Source organism: Phytophthora sojae (assembly GCF_000149755.1).
Source record: "Phytophthora sojae unplaced genomic scaffold PHYSOscaffold_1, whole genome shotgun sequence".
NCBI lineage: Eukaryota > Oomycota > Peronosporomycetes > Peronosporales > Peronosporaceae > Phytophthora > Phytophthora sojae.
In genome coordinates this window covers 4562391-4580374 of record NW_009258115.1, presented here as the reverse complement: position 1 = coordinate 4580374, position 17984 = coordinate 4562391, and the positions used below count along the sequence as shown (strand labels likewise).

At 46.5% G+C, this 17984-nt stretch overlaps 4 protein-coding genes across 4 annotated transcripts; all 4 read right to left on the bottom strand.

Annotated features, from left to right (window-relative positions):
• Positions 1–688: 688 nt before the first annotated feature.
• Positions 689–9088, bottom strand: PHYSODRAFT_321527 (hypothetical protein; the record flags this gene model as incomplete). The annotated part of the gene is made up of 3 exons (XM_009516771.1): positions 689–954; positions 4866–5090; positions 5308–9088. The coding sequence occupies 3 exons, from the start codon at positions 9086–9088 to the stop codon at positions 689–691; spliced, it is 4272 nt and encodes a 1423-aa protein (XP_009515066.1).
• Positions 9089–9304: 216 nt separating this feature from the next.
• On the bottom strand, positions 9305–9517 carry PHYSODRAFT_468558 (hypothetical protein; the record flags this gene model as incomplete). Its single annotated transcript, XM_009516770.1, has 1 exon — positions 9305–9517. The coding sequence occupies one exon, from the start codon at positions 9515–9517 to the stop codon at positions 9305–9307; it is 213 nt and encodes a 70-aa protein (XP_009515065.1).
• PHYSODRAFT_284138 (hypothetical protein) lies at positions 9510–11810 on the bottom strand (the record flags this gene model as incomplete). Its single annotated transcript, XM_009516769.1, has 4 exons — positions 9510–9558; positions 10465–10737; positions 10794–11284; positions 11357–11810. Coding segments are annotated over 3 exons (1161 nt in total), but the record flags the coding sequence as incomplete, so codon positions are not given.
• A 5083-nt stretch (positions 11811–16893) lies between these two features.
• Positions 16894–17404, bottom strand: PHYSODRAFT_321524 (hypothetical protein; the record flags this gene model as incomplete). The annotated part of the gene is made up of 2 exons (XM_009516768.1): positions 16894–17253; positions 17396–17404. 2 exons carry the CDS (start codon positions 17402–17404, stop codon positions 16894–16896), a joined length of 369 nt encoding a protein of 122 aa, XP_009515063.1.
• Positions 17405–17984: the final 580 nt, after the last annotated feature.

The following is a 17984-nucleotide window of genomic DNA, read 5'->3' as shown; positions in this document are numbered from 1 at the left end:
GGTGAATGAGCTCATACCAGAAGCTGTGGATATCGGAGCAAACGATGATCTCAACGCTGATGGCTATCCGATTAATCCATGGGGCATTGATCTCGCAAGTCTGACATCGGTTTTGTGTAAAGCAATCCAAGAGTTAAAAGCTGAAGTCGATCAACTAAGAGCAATTATCTCTGAATGAATATAGAATGGCTCCATTCAAGTTCCGAGTATCCACTCGAAAAGGCAAAAAAATATGATGCTGTTTTTGCTGATGGTCGGATTGTATCTTTTGGTACTATTAAGCGGACTGGTGAGCCTTATCAACAGTATCGAGATCGCACATCGTTGAAATCTTACAAAGACTACGATCATAACGATAAGGCTCGCCGAGAGAGCTACTACAAGAGGCATGGACCCCTTGACGAATCAAATCTATACACAGCCGATTGGTTCTCGAAAAAATATCTTTGGTAGAGTATATATATCATGGGTTGCGTACCAAGTAAAAGGCAGATCACAAAGGATTTGACAAATCCTGAAACTGGTCAAGTCATCGGCTCAATAACGATGCGCGATGGAGTAGTATCTATTGGTGATAATGCTTATATCCCCATGCGCAATGTCCACAACGGCAAGAATGCTATCATGGCTATCGATATCGGTGATAAAAAAAATTAGAGTCTACCGTGAGAAACAAACAAAAGTATCTCTATAGAGCAAAGGTTTTCACGCTCTTCGACTTTTTTTTCGGCTGGTACGCCCATACCCGTCCACCTTCCGTTTGGGTAGCTGCTTCCACCTTCTTGATTGACTTATCGAGGTCAGTAGCCCATGCTGCTGCTTGGGTCTGTTGAGGTCGGTCATGGATGATTAGATTCTTCATGATGGACTTCAGCTCAGCAATGTTGAGATCGCTGTTGTCTCCATAGCTGCCGCCTGAACTGGCGATGATGCGGGGGTTGAAAAAGAACATAGCTATATTAGTCCGAAAATAAAAATGGCCCAAGCGATAATTAGAGTAGTAGGAAATTTCATAGTTTATAGTAATCGAGTGATAATTTCCTTGAATTCCTTATCATCAATCAGACGATTGCTGTACATATCCACCGTGAGAGACTTCAGCTGTTTGATGATGCTAGGATTACCGTTTCCTAGCTCTAATTCACCTTTCAGCTTGTCATACTCGGCGCGGAGCGTCGAAAGTGGATCCTCGAGCTTGTCGTGGAAGTTGTACTGGAGGTGAGTGATTGCTAGGATTTCCTTGAAAAGCTTCTTATCATCGATCGATAACTTATCGTATGAGGCTTGATCAATTTGCTGCTTATAGACTAAGGTTCGGATCATTCCTTGGAGACTCTCACTGATTTGACATTTTGGACCACATTTTCGGCGATTCGGCTGTACAATGACCAGTGTTTTTGCATCAAGATCGGGAATTCTGATGTATTTGCTCCCAAGTTGACGATATGTGTAAGCGCTAGGAGTAGCTAATCCCTGGATCTCGTTGAGATTGTAGGTGCGGCCTCGGCGAATTACACCTTCCAATGGAGCAACGCCTGCACCAAGCAATCCTCTTCCTTGAAGCTTTGGCTTAACTCCACTGCCGGATACCTTGCTTGCCTCGTTGTATCGCTTAGCCTTCGTTTGATATACCGATTTTGTAGCTTTCATGGCTGAAGTAGCTGCCTTCAACGCTGATCTCGCTGCTTTTGAGTTATTCCCTCTAACAGCCTCTTTTGCTTCTTCATAGCGCTTCTGAGCCTCGCCGTACGCCTGGAAAGCCGCTTCTGACTCATCGTGAAGCTTTTGCAAGCTGTCATCGTATTCATACTCTTCAACGCTTTGTTGTCTGATATCATGGACAGACTTTAGAATAGCTTCATTCAGTATCTCAAGATTATCATCCAGATTTGTGCGTCTTTCCTTATCAATCTCCTTTTCTTTAACTATCTTAGCTGCTTCTGCATCGCTCGATGGGAAGGGATATTCAACCTCACTAAGATATCGATCCAAGTCTTCAACTCCGTTGAGTAGAGACGTAAAGGTATCCATCCACATGATATTCTTCATGAGACCCTTCCAAGCTACACCAGACACCTGCTTGTATGATTTGCTTTCACGATTTAAAATATTCAGGGGTCTAGACCCCGATGGCTGTCCAAAGTAGTACGATGGATGGGGTTTAACAACTCCGCTGATTTTAACGATTGGCTGTAGACGAAAAGGAATATCAACACTATTAGCCTGCAACTGGGTGAAGTAATCAGTTAAGATATTCTTAGCGTCGTTATCAGCATTTGATAGGGTTGGGTCCATGTCTTCATCAATTCCGCTCATTAATCCATGCTGAGCTTCACCATTAACGGGGGTAAATTCATTTATGGATTTTGTCTCATTGCTACCGACAAGTTCCAAGTCGATACCTCTATCGTTAGTCATATTAATGAAAGACTGGAATGTCATAATCCAGTTCACTTTCTGAGTGATTGTCTTTCCCGTAAACGCTAATGCTATTGGCATTGATCCAAACATAGCCATCTTTGTCAATAGGAGAAGATTTTGCGGAAGCATTAAGAATTGGAACAATCTTCTTCGTCAAACCGTTAGATTCAAGTACTTCCTTATTTTTGCTAATTGTCCAAAACAGTTTCAGCTTGCTATCCATTTGATCGGAACTTGTGGATGTTCCAGTATCGAACACAAAACTATCGTCAAGCCTCTGTTTAGAGCGGTTTGAATAATCCCCTTCTGAGGCATTGGTTCTTTTTCGCTTTGAGCCAATAATTTCCCAAACCTGGTATGGACTATTTTTATCCTCTTTAGACATTTCATTACGACGCTCCTTCTCATTGACGTAAGCAAGGAATCTAGGATCACTAGTCAGTACCTCTCCAATATGATCATACGTCTCAGACCAATCAATGGATGGGACTAGTACATATTTCTTCAGTTTAATGCTAAATACCTTAGCTTCCATCCCAATATAATACTTGGTCAGTTGGCGCCCGTTGGAAGCAACAGGGTGAATATTGAGATCTGCGAGAATGGGATAAACTTCGAAGATTTTAGCGACAGCTTCCTTTGCTTTAAACTCATCATTATCTTCATCGCTAAACAAATCTTCAATTGGTCTATCCGGACCAACACCAGTATCTGTCATTCTTGCACTATTATCAATTCCAACATTAGTCATATCAGGTCTCACGTGGACCCAACCATCGCTGGTTTGGGGTTTAGCAGTACTGGATGCGTCAACGGATTGGGGCTTAGCTGTAGTTGATACATCGTTCATTTCAGGAGTTGCATTAACGGCTGCATCTACCATTGTTGAGGACTCAGGGTTTTTCTGGGAGTTTTCATCATTCAGGCTTTTTTTTAAGACATCAGCCAGACTTTTTTTTAACTCTTCCGGTGTAGCCTCGACAGGGCCAACCGAAATATTAGTCTGTGCCGATTGTGTCGTCTTCTTTGGAACCGTAGTGATCCCATTTGTGATATCAGTAGCCCACGACGTACCTTCGTACATAAGTCGCTTGGCTTTTGCTTGCCGGGCTCGGCGCCCAGCTCGTTCGAGTAGCTCCTGCCGCTTTTGCTCTCGTTGAGCGATGGATGTAAAGTTGGGAAACATCATCTAAATATATCATGGTAGTCATAAAAAATTATTTTACCATAGATTAAATATTACCAATAGCTTGGCATAACACTGTCGTGTCTAAATGGTTGATACGTATGACAGATACGGTTTCGTTCGTTGAGGAGATTGATGTATCGATCCTTGATACAATGAAACGGCATCCCAAATATTGCTTCAAGTTGCTCGCGATACTGTCGATTCGATACGGTCTTCCGGAAATTAGCTACTGGATCTAAATCTCTTAGTTCATTTTTGATTCGACTAACTTCTTGGATTATCCACAGCTTTCGTCGGAGCTGTACAAGCTCACGTTGGTTCTCTACGCAGTTGGAACACATTCTTTTATCTATATGAAGTCATATATTTATGCAATCGTTTTCAAAAAAAAATGATAGATATAGATGAGTCAAAGCTTACAGAGGATTGCTCTATTAAACTTATTTTGAAGCTAGTTCGACTCATTTTTTTATCGACTTCCAGTACTCATTCTCTAAGGTTGATCTCTTGTTCTTATTGACTAATCTAAGATTATCTTGTGGCTCCCAGGAGTCAAGTTCATTACCGAGCCACCGAACGAGATACTTGTACTTGCCGGATCGCATTTTTTTGTGGTCTAAGATCTTCTCCGCCTCTAAAATATCACCTCTGTTGATAGTAGCTTCAGATGTTTCTGCTTTAACAATTTTTAGATCGTTTGGCCCCTTGTAAAGAGTGTGTCCATTTTTTGACTTGATTTGGATGCGGTAGCCATCAATACCTACCACCGAATACACAGCCTTAGACCATCTTGCTGCTTCTTTATCAAATGTTTTCTTGTTTAGTCGATACAAAACCTTTTCACCGACCTCGAACTCGTTTTCAATCCTCTCAGCTTCGACCTGGTTGTGGACTTGTTCAGATTCAATTACCTTACCTTTAGCTTCGTTGGGGGTCATGCCAATCGATCGATGGGTCGTGCTATTGTAGTTCTCAATGACAGCAGCTACGAGCTTCTGGGTTAATCGCTTTGGTTCTATTTTTACAAGGCGCTGCTTCAGCGTTCTATTGAAGCGTTCAATTTTCCCCATTTTGGCGTGATCACCAGGCTCATTGTTGAAATGGTCAATTTTTTTAGTTTTGAAGAATTTCTGAGCCTGTTGGTTCATGAATTCTGAACCATTATCGGTTGTGATAATGTTCACTTTATGGAGGCGGACAAAAGCTTTGATCGCTGCTAGTACTATCGGGCCAGTTTTGTTGGTTAGTAGTTTACCGTAGCCTAGGCGGGAGTTGATGTTGATCGCAGTCAATATAGGTGTTTTCTCCCAAAACGCCAAGTCCATCTGCCACGAGTTGGGGTTAGTCGATGCGACATTGAACCCATCGTATCGCTTCTTCTGCTCCTGAAATCGCTGAATATCGCTCTGGTTTGAGTACCATTCCTTGACGATTTTCATCGTAATCTTCGGCTCCAGTTCTTTAGCCTTCTGGTACAAGGCTTGGGCACCCACATAGCCCGTTTTGGGGTCATAGTATAATTTGGACAACAGCTGATCCATCCCTCTATATGGTTATAAAACAAAAACAAATCCCCTGCCAGGTAGTTGCTTATATGTCGAGCGGTTCGGTGGTGATACCATCCGCAAGTACACGGCGCTTGTCATAGTAGTAGTTTAGAGCTGTTTTAGTTTGGGTGTATGTAATGATTGACTTACTCTCCTTACTGAGTCTAAACCCCTTGTTGGTACCCTGTAGCGTGATGCGATCGCGAACACCTGATTCAAATCCATCTGGGTTGAGGACATCACCGTTGCGGTCACCGCTCTGCTGGACTCCCTTCGCTGAAACCTTGACCTTGTAAGATTCGTCTGGTAGGTAGCAAATGTAGTTCTTAGAGGACAATGATACCATAGCATCACCAGACCACTCTTCCTTAAATAAACCAGGGGCTTGACGGTCAAACTTGGCTACAGTCTCATTATAGTCGCGCGGGAACCACTCATACTTGTGCTGCTGAGAATGCTCACGAAGCTCAGGCTTGATGCACTCCTCAAATGGCTTTTCACAGCTGAAAGCGATGTAGCCAGAGTCGGTGTCCATCTCCTGATACTGAAAATTTGAGCGGTCGAAGTAGAAGTCAATACAATCGTAGTAGAACTCGAGCATGCGGAGCTTAGCGAGCTGATAGATTGCAATTGAGAGATGAATTGGGTTCTTGTTGTTGAGCTTTCTCTTCTTCATTGTGAATTCACATGAATCATTCAACTCTTCCATTCCATGGAAGGTGAAGTGCTCAATCTTCGATTTAATTGCCTTCTCATCCGACTCATACTTGACCTCCTTATGCTTGCTCATGTCCATGCCACTGCGACCGAACGCTGAATTACCTACTAGTTTCATCATCTCAGCAATCATGGCCTTAGACTTATCGGCATCACCTTCCCGTCGCGCGTTCGATACGGCTTCCATGAATGGAGCAAATGCCTTGTGAGAGCTAGCCCTGATGAAGCTGTAAGTCTTGGTGATCTCCATGCCATGAGAAATGTACCATTTGAGTAGCGGTGCATAAATGAGGATCTTCTCACCAAAGTAGCTCCCGATGAGTTTGCGAGCCGGCTTTGCTCGGCTTTGCTTGCGCTCCTCGTTGTACTCGAACATGTGCTGACCGATGACACTCCGATCGCTGCAGTCGATAAGGGTGTTCTTGAAAATTGGGGTCATTTCACTGAGATAGGGTTTGAGATGCTCTGGTGTACGGATATCACACTCTAGGAAGCCAAAGATCTTGCCATTTACAATATCATCGACGATCCCTGTGTATGCCTCGATGGTGGTCAACCGTCCACGTGGCATCTCGTTACCAAGAGCCCACAAATACAGAGCATTAGCATCGTAGCCGATGATCTTTTTGCAGATCTTACCCCCTCGAATCTTGGTTTCGTTGCGTTTTGCGTATCTGTTGAAGATGATAGAAGGACCACCAGCAATGTTCGCCTTCATCTTGGTGTAGATGTCCTTCTCCTCTCTATCGATATTGTACACCAACCTGTCTGAGTTGAATTCAAGTAGCTTCTTGTGGCGGAAGCCCTTTAGCGACATGTTCTTGCGAGCAACGTTGCATCCCACACAGCTGATCAAGATATTACCATCGATGTGTCCGAGCTTGTTATTGATTCGGTCAGCCGAGGCAGTATCAGCTGTGAGTTGCTTGTAGCATAGCCCACACAGGTACTTTTGTCGCTTTAGCAAGTCCTTGAGGTGTTCTAGCGTCATATTGAATTCACGATCGGCATCAGCATCCTGGGTCTTATATCCACTTAAGCGACTAGCGGGAAAGTCAAACGCTTCCGCAGGCTCCTTACTTGGTTGCTGGAGGTTGTTGAAGCACGTCTGATACATGACTTTCTCAGAGAGACCAGGTAGCGACACACCATCAGCGAACATATCAAGTTCGAAACGTTTGAATAGTTCTCGCTGGGCTTTGATGGCCTTGATGAAGGGGACTACATCGAGGTTGTTGTACCAAATGAGTAGATCCTTGATTGACTTCATGCCATAGTGTCCCCATACGAACTGTACCCGCGCAAAGTCCTCATCACTGATGCTAGTGCTACGGAGAGTGCTGTCGAATGCCGACTTAGGAGGGACTTCCGACTGACTGAGTACGTCAAATGACGTAATGTACTCGTACGGGAAGATACCTTTTCCTAGGCCACAGACGCATCGAATCTTGTCATCACACTTGCACTCACCGAGATATGTCGACAAGTACTTTGCATAGCTGGTGCCTGCCGGAACATAGTTGCTAATGTCAAGCATCTTCATGTCTGACGTGGCGATGCACATGTAGCTAGGGTTCTTGATGACTGATGTGATGTTGTCAGTACCGATGACTGCAAACAGGTCCGCCTTGATAAGGTTGATGTCGTATCGTCCAGAGTTGAATCCGAGTACTGGTACCTGATCAATGCACTGCTTCAGCTTACCATAGTCAGAGCGCTTCTTACCGAATGTGAGCTTGCTGTGGAGATCGAAGAAACTAGCAAAATCTCCGTTCTGAATCCAAGCATTGACATCTTCCATCTTGTACGTCTTACCCAAGTCTAGGCCAGGAACCTCAGCGTCAGTCAAACCATGGACGTTGATGATCTTGTGTAGCAAAGGCTCATACTTCGAGACGTTGTACCGCTGAATCTTAGCCGCAACTTCCTCGATGTACTGGAACATATCCTTGAGCAACTCCTTTGGATCATCGCTGACAAAGCATCGCACCTCCTCAGTCAAGCTGTTGGCTACGGAAACAGACACAGGGATGTGTTCGTTTGTGAAGATAGTATTCTCTCCGTGTTTGACACCCGTAGGCTTGAGGATAGCCTCAAAATCATATACAATGAAGTGATCGATGTAATGGTCAGCATCCTCGATGGAGTACTTAGTCAGTAGGGAACGAATGCTATTCGGAGCGGGTTGGTAGATGGTTGGCTGAGCTGGGAACGATTCGATGTTCACGAGTTCACACTGGTTCTTGGTGTGGTTGCGTAGCTTATCAGAGCTGACAAACACCATCTCACACTTAGAGCATTGGTACTTCTGCTGGAGCATATCAATGTTCGTGATGTAGAGAGCGTGATTCTCGTGCGACAGGATGTTGATCGAATCATAGTCCTTGTCCGAGCGGCGAATGCATTCAACCTTGCCCGTCTCAACATCCATGGTGAAGACGTTGATGTTCAGCTTGAAGCACTCCTCAAGCTCATCGAATTGGAGAATATCGATAGGCTTGAAATTGCGGAACAGACCCAGAGTGTAGGTGATCTCCTTGTACGAACAGTACTGCTTGAAGGCTTGTTTCACCAGAGCCTGGATTCTGCGTGGATCCTTCTTCGCCCCCTCCTGCTTGTGATAAGCAATGCAGTGGAAGACACACTTGTTATTCGTCTTGGGGAAGTTGATGACGTGCTTGTTATCGCGGATCACCTTAGGAATGACAGCCTCACTATCGCCCAGCGCATGGTCGCGCTGGTAGATATAGATTTTGAAGCCAGTAATACCCTTCACCATGTACCCGGATCTGGGGTAGTTGAGCTTGTCAGCCAACTCCATGGAGCGAATCTCCGAGATCACCTTCTTACGAATATCAGCCTTGCTGTTGATAGCCACAGGAGTGCTAAATACAGATGTGTTGCTAATATTCGGGTGGAAGTAGCGAGTCTCGCTGTCATCGGTTCTGCTGACAAGCTTGTATCCAAGAGCGATGTTGACCTTGAAGGCAGACTTCTGGGTTGCAAGCACGTTCTCAAGCTTGTCGTAGAAGTCAGCAGGCTGGATTCCCTCATATAGGTGCGACTCCATGTGTTTGCCTTGGTAGAAGCGGTACTTACTGTCTTCCTTGAAATCAGCAGCCAAATTCTTTTGGATCTTGCCTAGACTGATCTTGTACTGCTTCGCTACCAATTTTTGGTTGATGGGGTGGGAAATGTTGCTAATGTATACCATGCGCCCCGTCTTGCCACGTACCTTAATACGGTAGCTGCTACCCCATCGGATTGGGTTAATATTTAATCTCTTAAGACCTTCAAGCTCGTATGCGAACATTGCTATATATCGGTGGCTATATTATTCTCCGAAAAAACGACTTTATAATATTGGGTCTTGTATCAGGATTGACTTTATATCATAGGCGACTTTTTATCCGAGGAAAAAAATTAATTATTAATTAAGTTCGGTTTCATTATTAAGTTCGACTTCACCATCAATAAGTTCGGTTTTGGGTTTACGCTTGCGAGCTCGAATCTGGTCTCTATTCTTGTCATCGTAGTCTTTTTGATAAGATAAACGGGCTTCGCGTGTGCGCTGGTAGTAGCGCTTCTGCGCTGCTTTGATACGTTCCTTGCTAGCTTGGTATTGCTCAGGAGAGTACGCCATCGTTGTATATTAATAACTTTATATTTATCAGGATCAAAGTACCGTAATCTAGGTGTTAAGTGTCCGGAGTTGTTTAGTGTCACCCCGTTGATAGAGCCAATCAGATGCGGTGATTTGCCTACTCAGATTAGGATTTGCAGCGATATGTTTAGTGTCACCCGTGGCGGAGCCCACACTCTCTGCCAGAACCAACAACCAACCACCATTAATTCGCACTCCAGAACCAGCAGTCAAGCGCTCACAACACCAAGGCAGCCACAGCATGAGAGGAAGACTAGCGAAGTTCCTGCAGCACTTCTTCGGACATCGCTGCCGCGAGGATGATCCCGTCATGTTAGTCTGGGACGACTTCAGCGCCCACTGGACCGCTGAAATCGTCGCTTACGCGGCTGAGAAGAATGTGGTACTGGAACGTGTGCCCCCAGGTTACACCCACTGCTGCCAACCCGCCGACATATCCTGGAACAAGCCCCTTAAGGATGGCATGCGAGCGGCTTGGGCGGCGTATCTGAAGGCAGAGTGCGCAAAGGTGCTGGTGCGCGGTGACGGGAAAGAGATGGCCCCGATCGTAAGCGTGTGCTACGATGGCTACAGCAAGCATGGAGTGGCCTCAGTTCTGCTACAGTGAAAGGTGGGTTCAAGCACATTGACATTCTCTTTGACGGGCGTGTAAACACGCCGAGTATGCTTGTGCAGCCGGACGAAGTGGACGACGAGCTGGTGGCGTCGCTAGAGGGCCTCTCATGGATCGATTCTGAGGTAGGTGACGTTTGCTGGGACGACGACATCGTAGATCGCCACATTTACAGGGAGGAAGATTGTTAACCAGCTAAATACATCACAGTGTGTGGATTAATTGATATCTGATTCTGCATGTTGCTTTTATCATGATCTTGGGATTTGCCTGAAGGTGGGGGGGGGTGACACTTGACACCTAGATTACGGTATGTCAAGAAATCAAATACTACTTCGAAGTATTTAACTCGGGAGCCACATTATTCCATTCAATCGACCGCAGGAGTCATATCCCAAAAGCTTCTCCAACGCTCCGCATTATCGTCGTGCTTCCACCTCATGCACAAACAAAATGTTTCTGGATCCTCCACGTGAACAAACGTCTTCATCATGAGCGGATCGTCCGTCCTGGTTGATCCTCCTTTCAAACGACTGAAAACGCGATCTGTGCACTGAGCATCCAGAACCTTCACGAAGACCTCGACCTACACGCAAATGTCAGTAAACTTACACACACCAGAACTACGCGCTCACACAGTACCTTGCGTCTGTTGCCAATGGATTGATTCTCTTCAACAGATCCGGGTAGCATGTTGACGATGGGAACCTCAATGCTCATACCGTCGAACCAACCATGCATTTCGCGAGAAAGCGCAAGCCTGTTGTTTGAGTCGCGATCGTACTTGGCGAATTCCCGTTTGTGGTCTCTGCTTTGCTTTCTCGACACCAAATGGCAGCTTTCTGCCTTGCCGTACGGTAGGAAGAACTTCTCGTCCTCAATCCGCTGAAAACGAAACTCGTCAGTCGATGAGTCCAGATTCGAAACGCTTGTAGTCAACGATATCGATGAAACTGTGTTTTGAGGAGATTCCGAATCGTCTGGAACGTAGTCGCAGTAGAAGACGCGCTGGAGATCAGTAGACACAGCGTTAGCTGGTGCAACACGCGTCTCAACAACCTGGTTAGTTAACGGAGAGCCCAGCGTTTGTGGCCCAGTCCTTAAGTCAGTTTCGAACAGCAAAGCAGCATCTTCTATAAAAGAAACAGAGTTAGCCCTCAATGAAGCAGTATTACGATGCAGCGACAGCATATAGAAGCACGTACTTGTCTCGAATAAAACATGAAAACACAATTTCTTGTCTTCATACCAAAACGCGACATTCTTGTTGCCGATGCAGCGCGTAGGATCGTAGTATCCAATGCGTAACGTCGCCATCCAGTACAGTTTGCAGCGAATCCCTTTCGTGTTCAGCGCGTTGTCAACGGATCCAGTGACAAGCCACAATCCAGTTTGTGCGTGTTCTTGCTCCGGAACCACCACCAGCACGTGGATCTGATCGGTAGAGGGTGGAGGCATCTCGTTCTTCTCGAACAACCAGTGCTGCAAAGTCTTCGTCGCCTTCATCTTCTCTCCATCGATCAACGCTTGAATGTCCTCATGAATCTTTCCGTCCTCCAGATCCAGCGCAGCTTGGTCGTCGTCTGGCAGCCACGCGCCGTCCGCCGTCTTCGCCAGGAAGAGCTGCAGGTCACCTGCATCGATGTCCTTCAACTTGTTCGTCTTCTCCACCTTGATCGCCTTCTTCAGGTCATCCACCAAGTCGCTTTCGTCCACTCGCACCGAGAACGCGCTGCCCGCCGCGCCAACGATCGCACAGCAGAGCTTCACCATCTTTCCTCAAGCCGGCAGATTCTGGAATGAGGAAGAAGGGAGGGAGAATTTTTGGCGTACTTAAGCGGACATGAAGGTGTGTGACATAGATTTTCAACCAATGATGAGACGCCACGTCGCGCTGGTCCAAGCTAATCCTTGAGGTGAAAATCTGCCGGCGTAATGTTCTATTGCTTTTTTATTAATGTAGTTAGAACGTTGTCGGTCGAGCGGTCCCGAAATGCCCTAAGAAACAAAAGACGTGGCTCTCGCTATAAGGCGGTCGAGAGGTTGCGTCGTCAAAATAGCAGCTGCTAGATCTCAGTACTTGAGCGTTCTAAAACTACCCTAATATCGAAAAGTCGTGGCTCTCGCTCTAAGGTGGTCGAGAGGTTGCGTCGTTGAAATCGCTGCTGTCCCGAAAGAAGGTTTCAGGAATGTTCTCGGTGGTTAATTACGGTAAGAAATTATGAAAATAAAAAACTGCCGGTGTAATGTGCTGCGACCTACTACTAACGCTTGGAGGTGTGAGAGTGTCTGGGAGGGGTACCAGTGGCACCATGGCCTCCATTCGACTTACCTATGTGTCTATAGTGTAGATTATAATGAGAACGGCTCATAAATTAGCGTCTGACTCATCGTTCCTTGATTCCTACGTCGCTCAAACCCTCCCAATACGAAAATTTGTAATTTCTGTAAATATAGCAACGCCTTCCAAAACTGCTACTTTGATGTGGTACACACTATACTATTTTCGGATTCGGACAAATCGGAGTCCGAAAAGAAGGCCCCAAATCCGGATTTACGAAATCGAAATCCTAATCCGAATTCCAAAAAAGATACGATTGCCCTATTTTTGTAGCCGTAACCGTACCGGATTCGGATTCGGACACTTGCGAAAGCTCTCTATTGCTTTTATATAGTTTGGCCGAAACGCCCTGATTATATCCCGTCTTTTCGAAAAGACGTGGCTTTAAAGGACGGGTCTCAGCGTCATTGGATGCTTCATGTTGCTCCCTCATGCAGTGAGGCGCAAGCACACCCTGAATAAGCTCTAGGAAAGGAAGGCTGTAGCTGAAATACCTAATTATGATACTACCGTACCTCACAGAAAGAGACAGAATGCCAAAACAAGATTTTTGTGCTTTTTCTTAACACAAAGAAAGCATTTTCAAATCGCTGGTTAACATAAAATTTGAAGCGTTTGAGCTTCGCCTGCCGAATACTAGAGCAGCAGGCCTCGGTGTGGAAGATAGAGTAACTGTTTGTTTGGCCGCCTCGGACAGTCCCGCAGCCTAATAACGAACTAACGCCGTGTATACACGGAGAAGCTCTGGATTTTTTACTAGCGTTAGCGCAATATACTGCCAGTTGCTAGCGTGTTGTTCATCATCCACCTCTCAACTAGCCAAGTCGATTGCTTCGACTCGAAGATTTTCTTGAAGAGCATACGGACGAGGCTTGAAATATTGCAGGAATTCTAAGGAGAGTGGCTCCATTAGATACAGTTGCCGTAGATTTTTCACCCTCGTTACGGCAACGTAGAATGATGATCGTTGCGGTGCATGTCGTGTAGGGTGGCGTAGCGGTCCAAGTATCATTTTCTCTACGGTCAGTCCTTGGCATTTCTCACTGATCAGTGCAAACGAGTCAAATGGGGGCTGGACAAACCTCAAAGTCACCGATGCTGACAGCGACCATCACCGCCAAGAATAAGAGGACAGTCAAGAAGAAAAAAGTCGAGCCCGAGCCTGAAGTAAGATTCAAGCCATACGGCAACCTGCCATCCAGCGCCAACGCCCGTAAGTACTGTCCTTGCCTGTTGTCGAGGGATGGAGATACGAGAGCCGAAACAGTAGTGTGACTGTGTCATGTTTGTTTTCTTTCACATTTTTTTCTTTAAATTTTTAATAAAAGTCACAACTGATTTCGTGTTAGCTATAAAACGTTACCTCTGCTTCATCTACTACTTGGTCATGCCGAGAAAGTTTCAGCGACTTGTATGCGTTAGACCTGACTCAGACCCGTTGCAATGGCGTCATACCGGTTAGTATTCTTAATATTGCTCTTCATTTGCATGATAAGCTCTTTTTCAGTAGTTACCCAGAGTTAGACGTTCTAGTGGTAGTCAACGGGATACGTGTGTTTGGGTCTACGTTGGAGTTCGTCAAAGCCTGTACTTTGCCGTTGATAAGTTTTGAGTATCCGGTAAATGCGACGCAGATGATCCTGGCGTTGTGGGTACCACCACGGAGCTTTAGTATTTCTGTCACGTAGCGTTAGTAAATCCCAGTGTTGACTCTGCTGCAACAGTACTGCTACATTACCGGACATTTGCAACCCAGGTTGTATGTCTAGAAATCACCAGCTCTGATTGGTCAGCTGCACGGTATCGACCACGATTGTTGTTGGTGTCACAGCCAAATGGTACGGTATCGTTTGCAACTTCGGTTGCAGCCGCGACATGGCTTCAAACCCACGGAGCATGCTACTGTGCGGCAAGTATGGCCTATTACATGAGAAAATATTTGAAATGGCGACATAACTTACATTGTGCGTTCTCTCTTTTGCGGTGAGAGCTGGGTAGAGCGCGCGTCTGAATCCTATCTAGTAGCCGTAGGTGAGGAAGTGATAGAGTAGCCTGCATGAAGTAGTACGGGTTGTGCAGCAGCACCAGGAGGGAGCGGAGAAAGCTCTACCGGTAGTTTCGCCACCACAACAGGCCTTCAGCACCGGCGTGTGCAGGCACGACAGTATGGGCTCGTTCGACCGGTCATGGAAAGCTCTAGGCCGCCGTATGCGGCGACACGGCTTACCACGGGTGATAAACGCTTTGCAACCCTGCATAAACGAATTAACTTGAGTTTTGTATGGTATCTGCCACACGGCGCCGTTTTGCTACCGTGACTTGCAGTTTGTATAGGAGTTGAGTAGCAAAACAGACTAATACTTGCTACCGTAGGCGCAGAGTCACAGGATCGGCATGAAGGGGGCCAGCAGCAGCAGCGTGCCGCGTGAGCTGTTGTAGCTCTGTCGACGGGAGTTGAAGGAGTTGAAGGAGTTCAAGGGCCTGGTCATTATCGCAGTCAGTATTACATCCCCGAGAGTTGCTATAGTGCATTGCAAAGAGGTGCTCGCCGTCAGTACTACTCCTAAAAGTGTTATCCAGCTCATTTCACAGCTGCGCTGCTCATACAGCTACCTCAAAGTGCTTCAAAGCGACGGCAATGTTACACATTACCTGCTAATCAATTTTCAACCAATGAGACGACGGTTGCAAAGCTGGTTGCTGGACTGGCTGGTATTTCTACAGTATTATAGTGGAAATCAGCTAAGGAGGGTAAAACTACCTTATATCCCATTAGAATTTTTAAATATGTGAAATTAACACAGCTTTACCCACGTACATTCAAACGACATTTCTGGGTATTTGCGTGAATGTCAAGACCACAGGCAACATTCACCAGGGTTATTTCGTTGTACACCGGTTATCTGATATTACAGTCGCATGAGATAAGTATAATATGTAATCAGCGCTATCATTACCATACATGGAACCCTTGAACAAGTTTAAGAAGGAATACCACCCAACAGGACGCGTTATCGGAATGTTCTCATGATATAACAGGTTGATCAAGTTCTGAGATTATTTGGGTACGAAGTAACGACAATTCTGCGTGAGTTAAGTTTGGGCTCCTCGGAAGTATACGAAATAAAAGTTAGTTTGGGTTCGAGTGCCATCCTCGGAGAAACTCTGGATATAAAATCCAGAGAATAACGAACTTTGCCAAGAGCACATGGGCCAACCGCAAGCCAACGAGGTTTACAATTCCCTCCTCTTGAATCAGACAGCTCAGCCCTGAGTAGATCATTTTCCAGCTTTTGAAATTACGGAGCTACATTTTAACACCCTGTCTCTGTAACAACCCGAACCTTTTCGCACTTTTTGGATGGCAAGTGTAAATTTCCAACATTTTTAAATCGGTCTCGCTTAGAGTTCAAAGGAAAGACCCGATCAAGAAATGGTAGATGCAGCCTTTGTAGACTCGCAGCACTGAAAATGGAGGAGATACGATGGATCAAAGAAGCGAGACCTGATATGTGTCTCGTCAATGAGGCCCTTCGTCGACGGGTATCGCAATCAATGTATGACATTTTGACCGTAACTCGTCCATTGTGGGCATAAAACAAACTACAATGTAGCCATAATGGACAGAAAAGGCACATTTCATTTACACATTTCGGCAGATTCCGTAGTTCCTTGCCCATTCATACCTTCTACTTGCGCTACGAAGGCGGAACTTCACAGTACATCTTTTTATGCTGTCAGCACACTATGTGCCAAATTTCAGCTCAATTGAGCTCTCGATCATAGGGCTTGTCATCTGGGGGGTGCGGGCAGGCTGGGATACCGCGTGTTAACATGAAGAATGCATATTTGCTATAACAAGAAAGGTATTAATACGGTATACCGTGTTAAACTTGCCATAACCGGGGTCCTATATTGACCAGATACCTTTTCTCTGACTTCTGTCATTTTCCCAAGAGACCAGCACCTTACTCTTGACCTTGATGACCATGTATTCGCCTGGGTTGGTCAAGGTGTCAGAACATATACGGCACTGACTTGGTACGTCTAAAGCCGTGTACTTGTGGTTGCAGCGCGAGAAGGAGCCCCTATATAAACGCTACCGGCAGTTTGGCGACGAGTCGTCGCCAAGCTTTGCCGACGAGAAAGATCGGGATGGTGAACTTGAAGTGGACGATGTGAACAAGTGGAGCGCGGGGCTCCCGCCGGGAGCGCGCCAGGTGAAGGGCTCGATCGATTTACCTGTTTGCGAACTGGAGTTGCCCCAGACCACGGCTGACGGCCCCCATGAAAGCGCTGCGCACCCGCAGCTACGCGTAAGCAAGCATACACATAACCCTCGGTGGCATTTTTGTTGACCCGGTGAGGCTCACCGTGAGACGATTCAGGGGTCTAGGCGGTCTAGTAATACTTCATTGCTAGAATTCGTCGGGGTTTCTCCCAGGAGGACATGTCCGTCTGCTTGTTGACATAGGAGAGCTTGCCAGCGCCTCGTCCCATTGCTCGATCCACGCGCTCAGCTTCGGCGCGTTCGGGTCGGTCTGCTTCTTCTTCTTCTTCTTGCCTGAGTCGGGTCTGCTCTCGCTCGGCCTCCTCAGCCTCCTCGTGCTGCTGCTTGGCGAGCTGCTCCTGCAAGATGCTCTCCTCATCTCTCATGGCGCTGTCGACGATGGTCGCGCCCGCCGCGATCTTGTCCGCCAGCTTGTGCGTCTTAGCCAGGATCTTGGCCCCCGTCGCGGACTCGGCCACCGTCTGCTTCAACTTTGTACCCAAATTTTATTAAATGACTACAGAAACTAATTCAGGGCGCACAAAACATGCGGTCCTTCCTCAACAGCCACGCCGTCCGAGGCTTGATAGGGTACTTACCTATCAACAGCGGCCGCAACCGCTGCTGACGTACCAGTACCATGGGCGGCCAGGTCGACGAGAAAGAGCGCAACGGCGACTTTTGTCTCGGGTGGGAGGTCGCTTGCTCCGAGCAGGCGACCCATGTCAGCAATTTAGAGATCGGTGAGCTCCGATGTAGCAGATATTATTTTGGCCAATCGAATTGTAAGTGTGGACCACACTTAATATTTTCTGGCGATCTACTGCATTTTCATGTGGAACCGAGAAGTACTGGGCGAAACTGGTTTGTATGTTGTGCGTCCGAATTGGAAATGAGACCTTGAATGAAGTTGTTGCTGCTTGGTAACGTTGCGCTAGTCTGGTGGCGGCAAGGAACGTGCACTTTAGCGTTGTGGTGCTTGTCGAGGAGACGTCGATGTTGCAGTTGGAGCTGTCCTATCGATACAACCCCTTTCTGCTAGGATCTGCTGGTGGAGCTCCAAAGTTGTGACTCGCTGTCGCACGAACGATTACGCCAAGATGCTGGAGCAGAGCAGTCGAGTGAAGCGGACTCGGCCATTTGATTTATTTCACATAGATCGGCCCGATGTGACAGGAAGGCGAGTGCGAGCTGATCCAATGCTCCAGCGCGGAGCCCATGA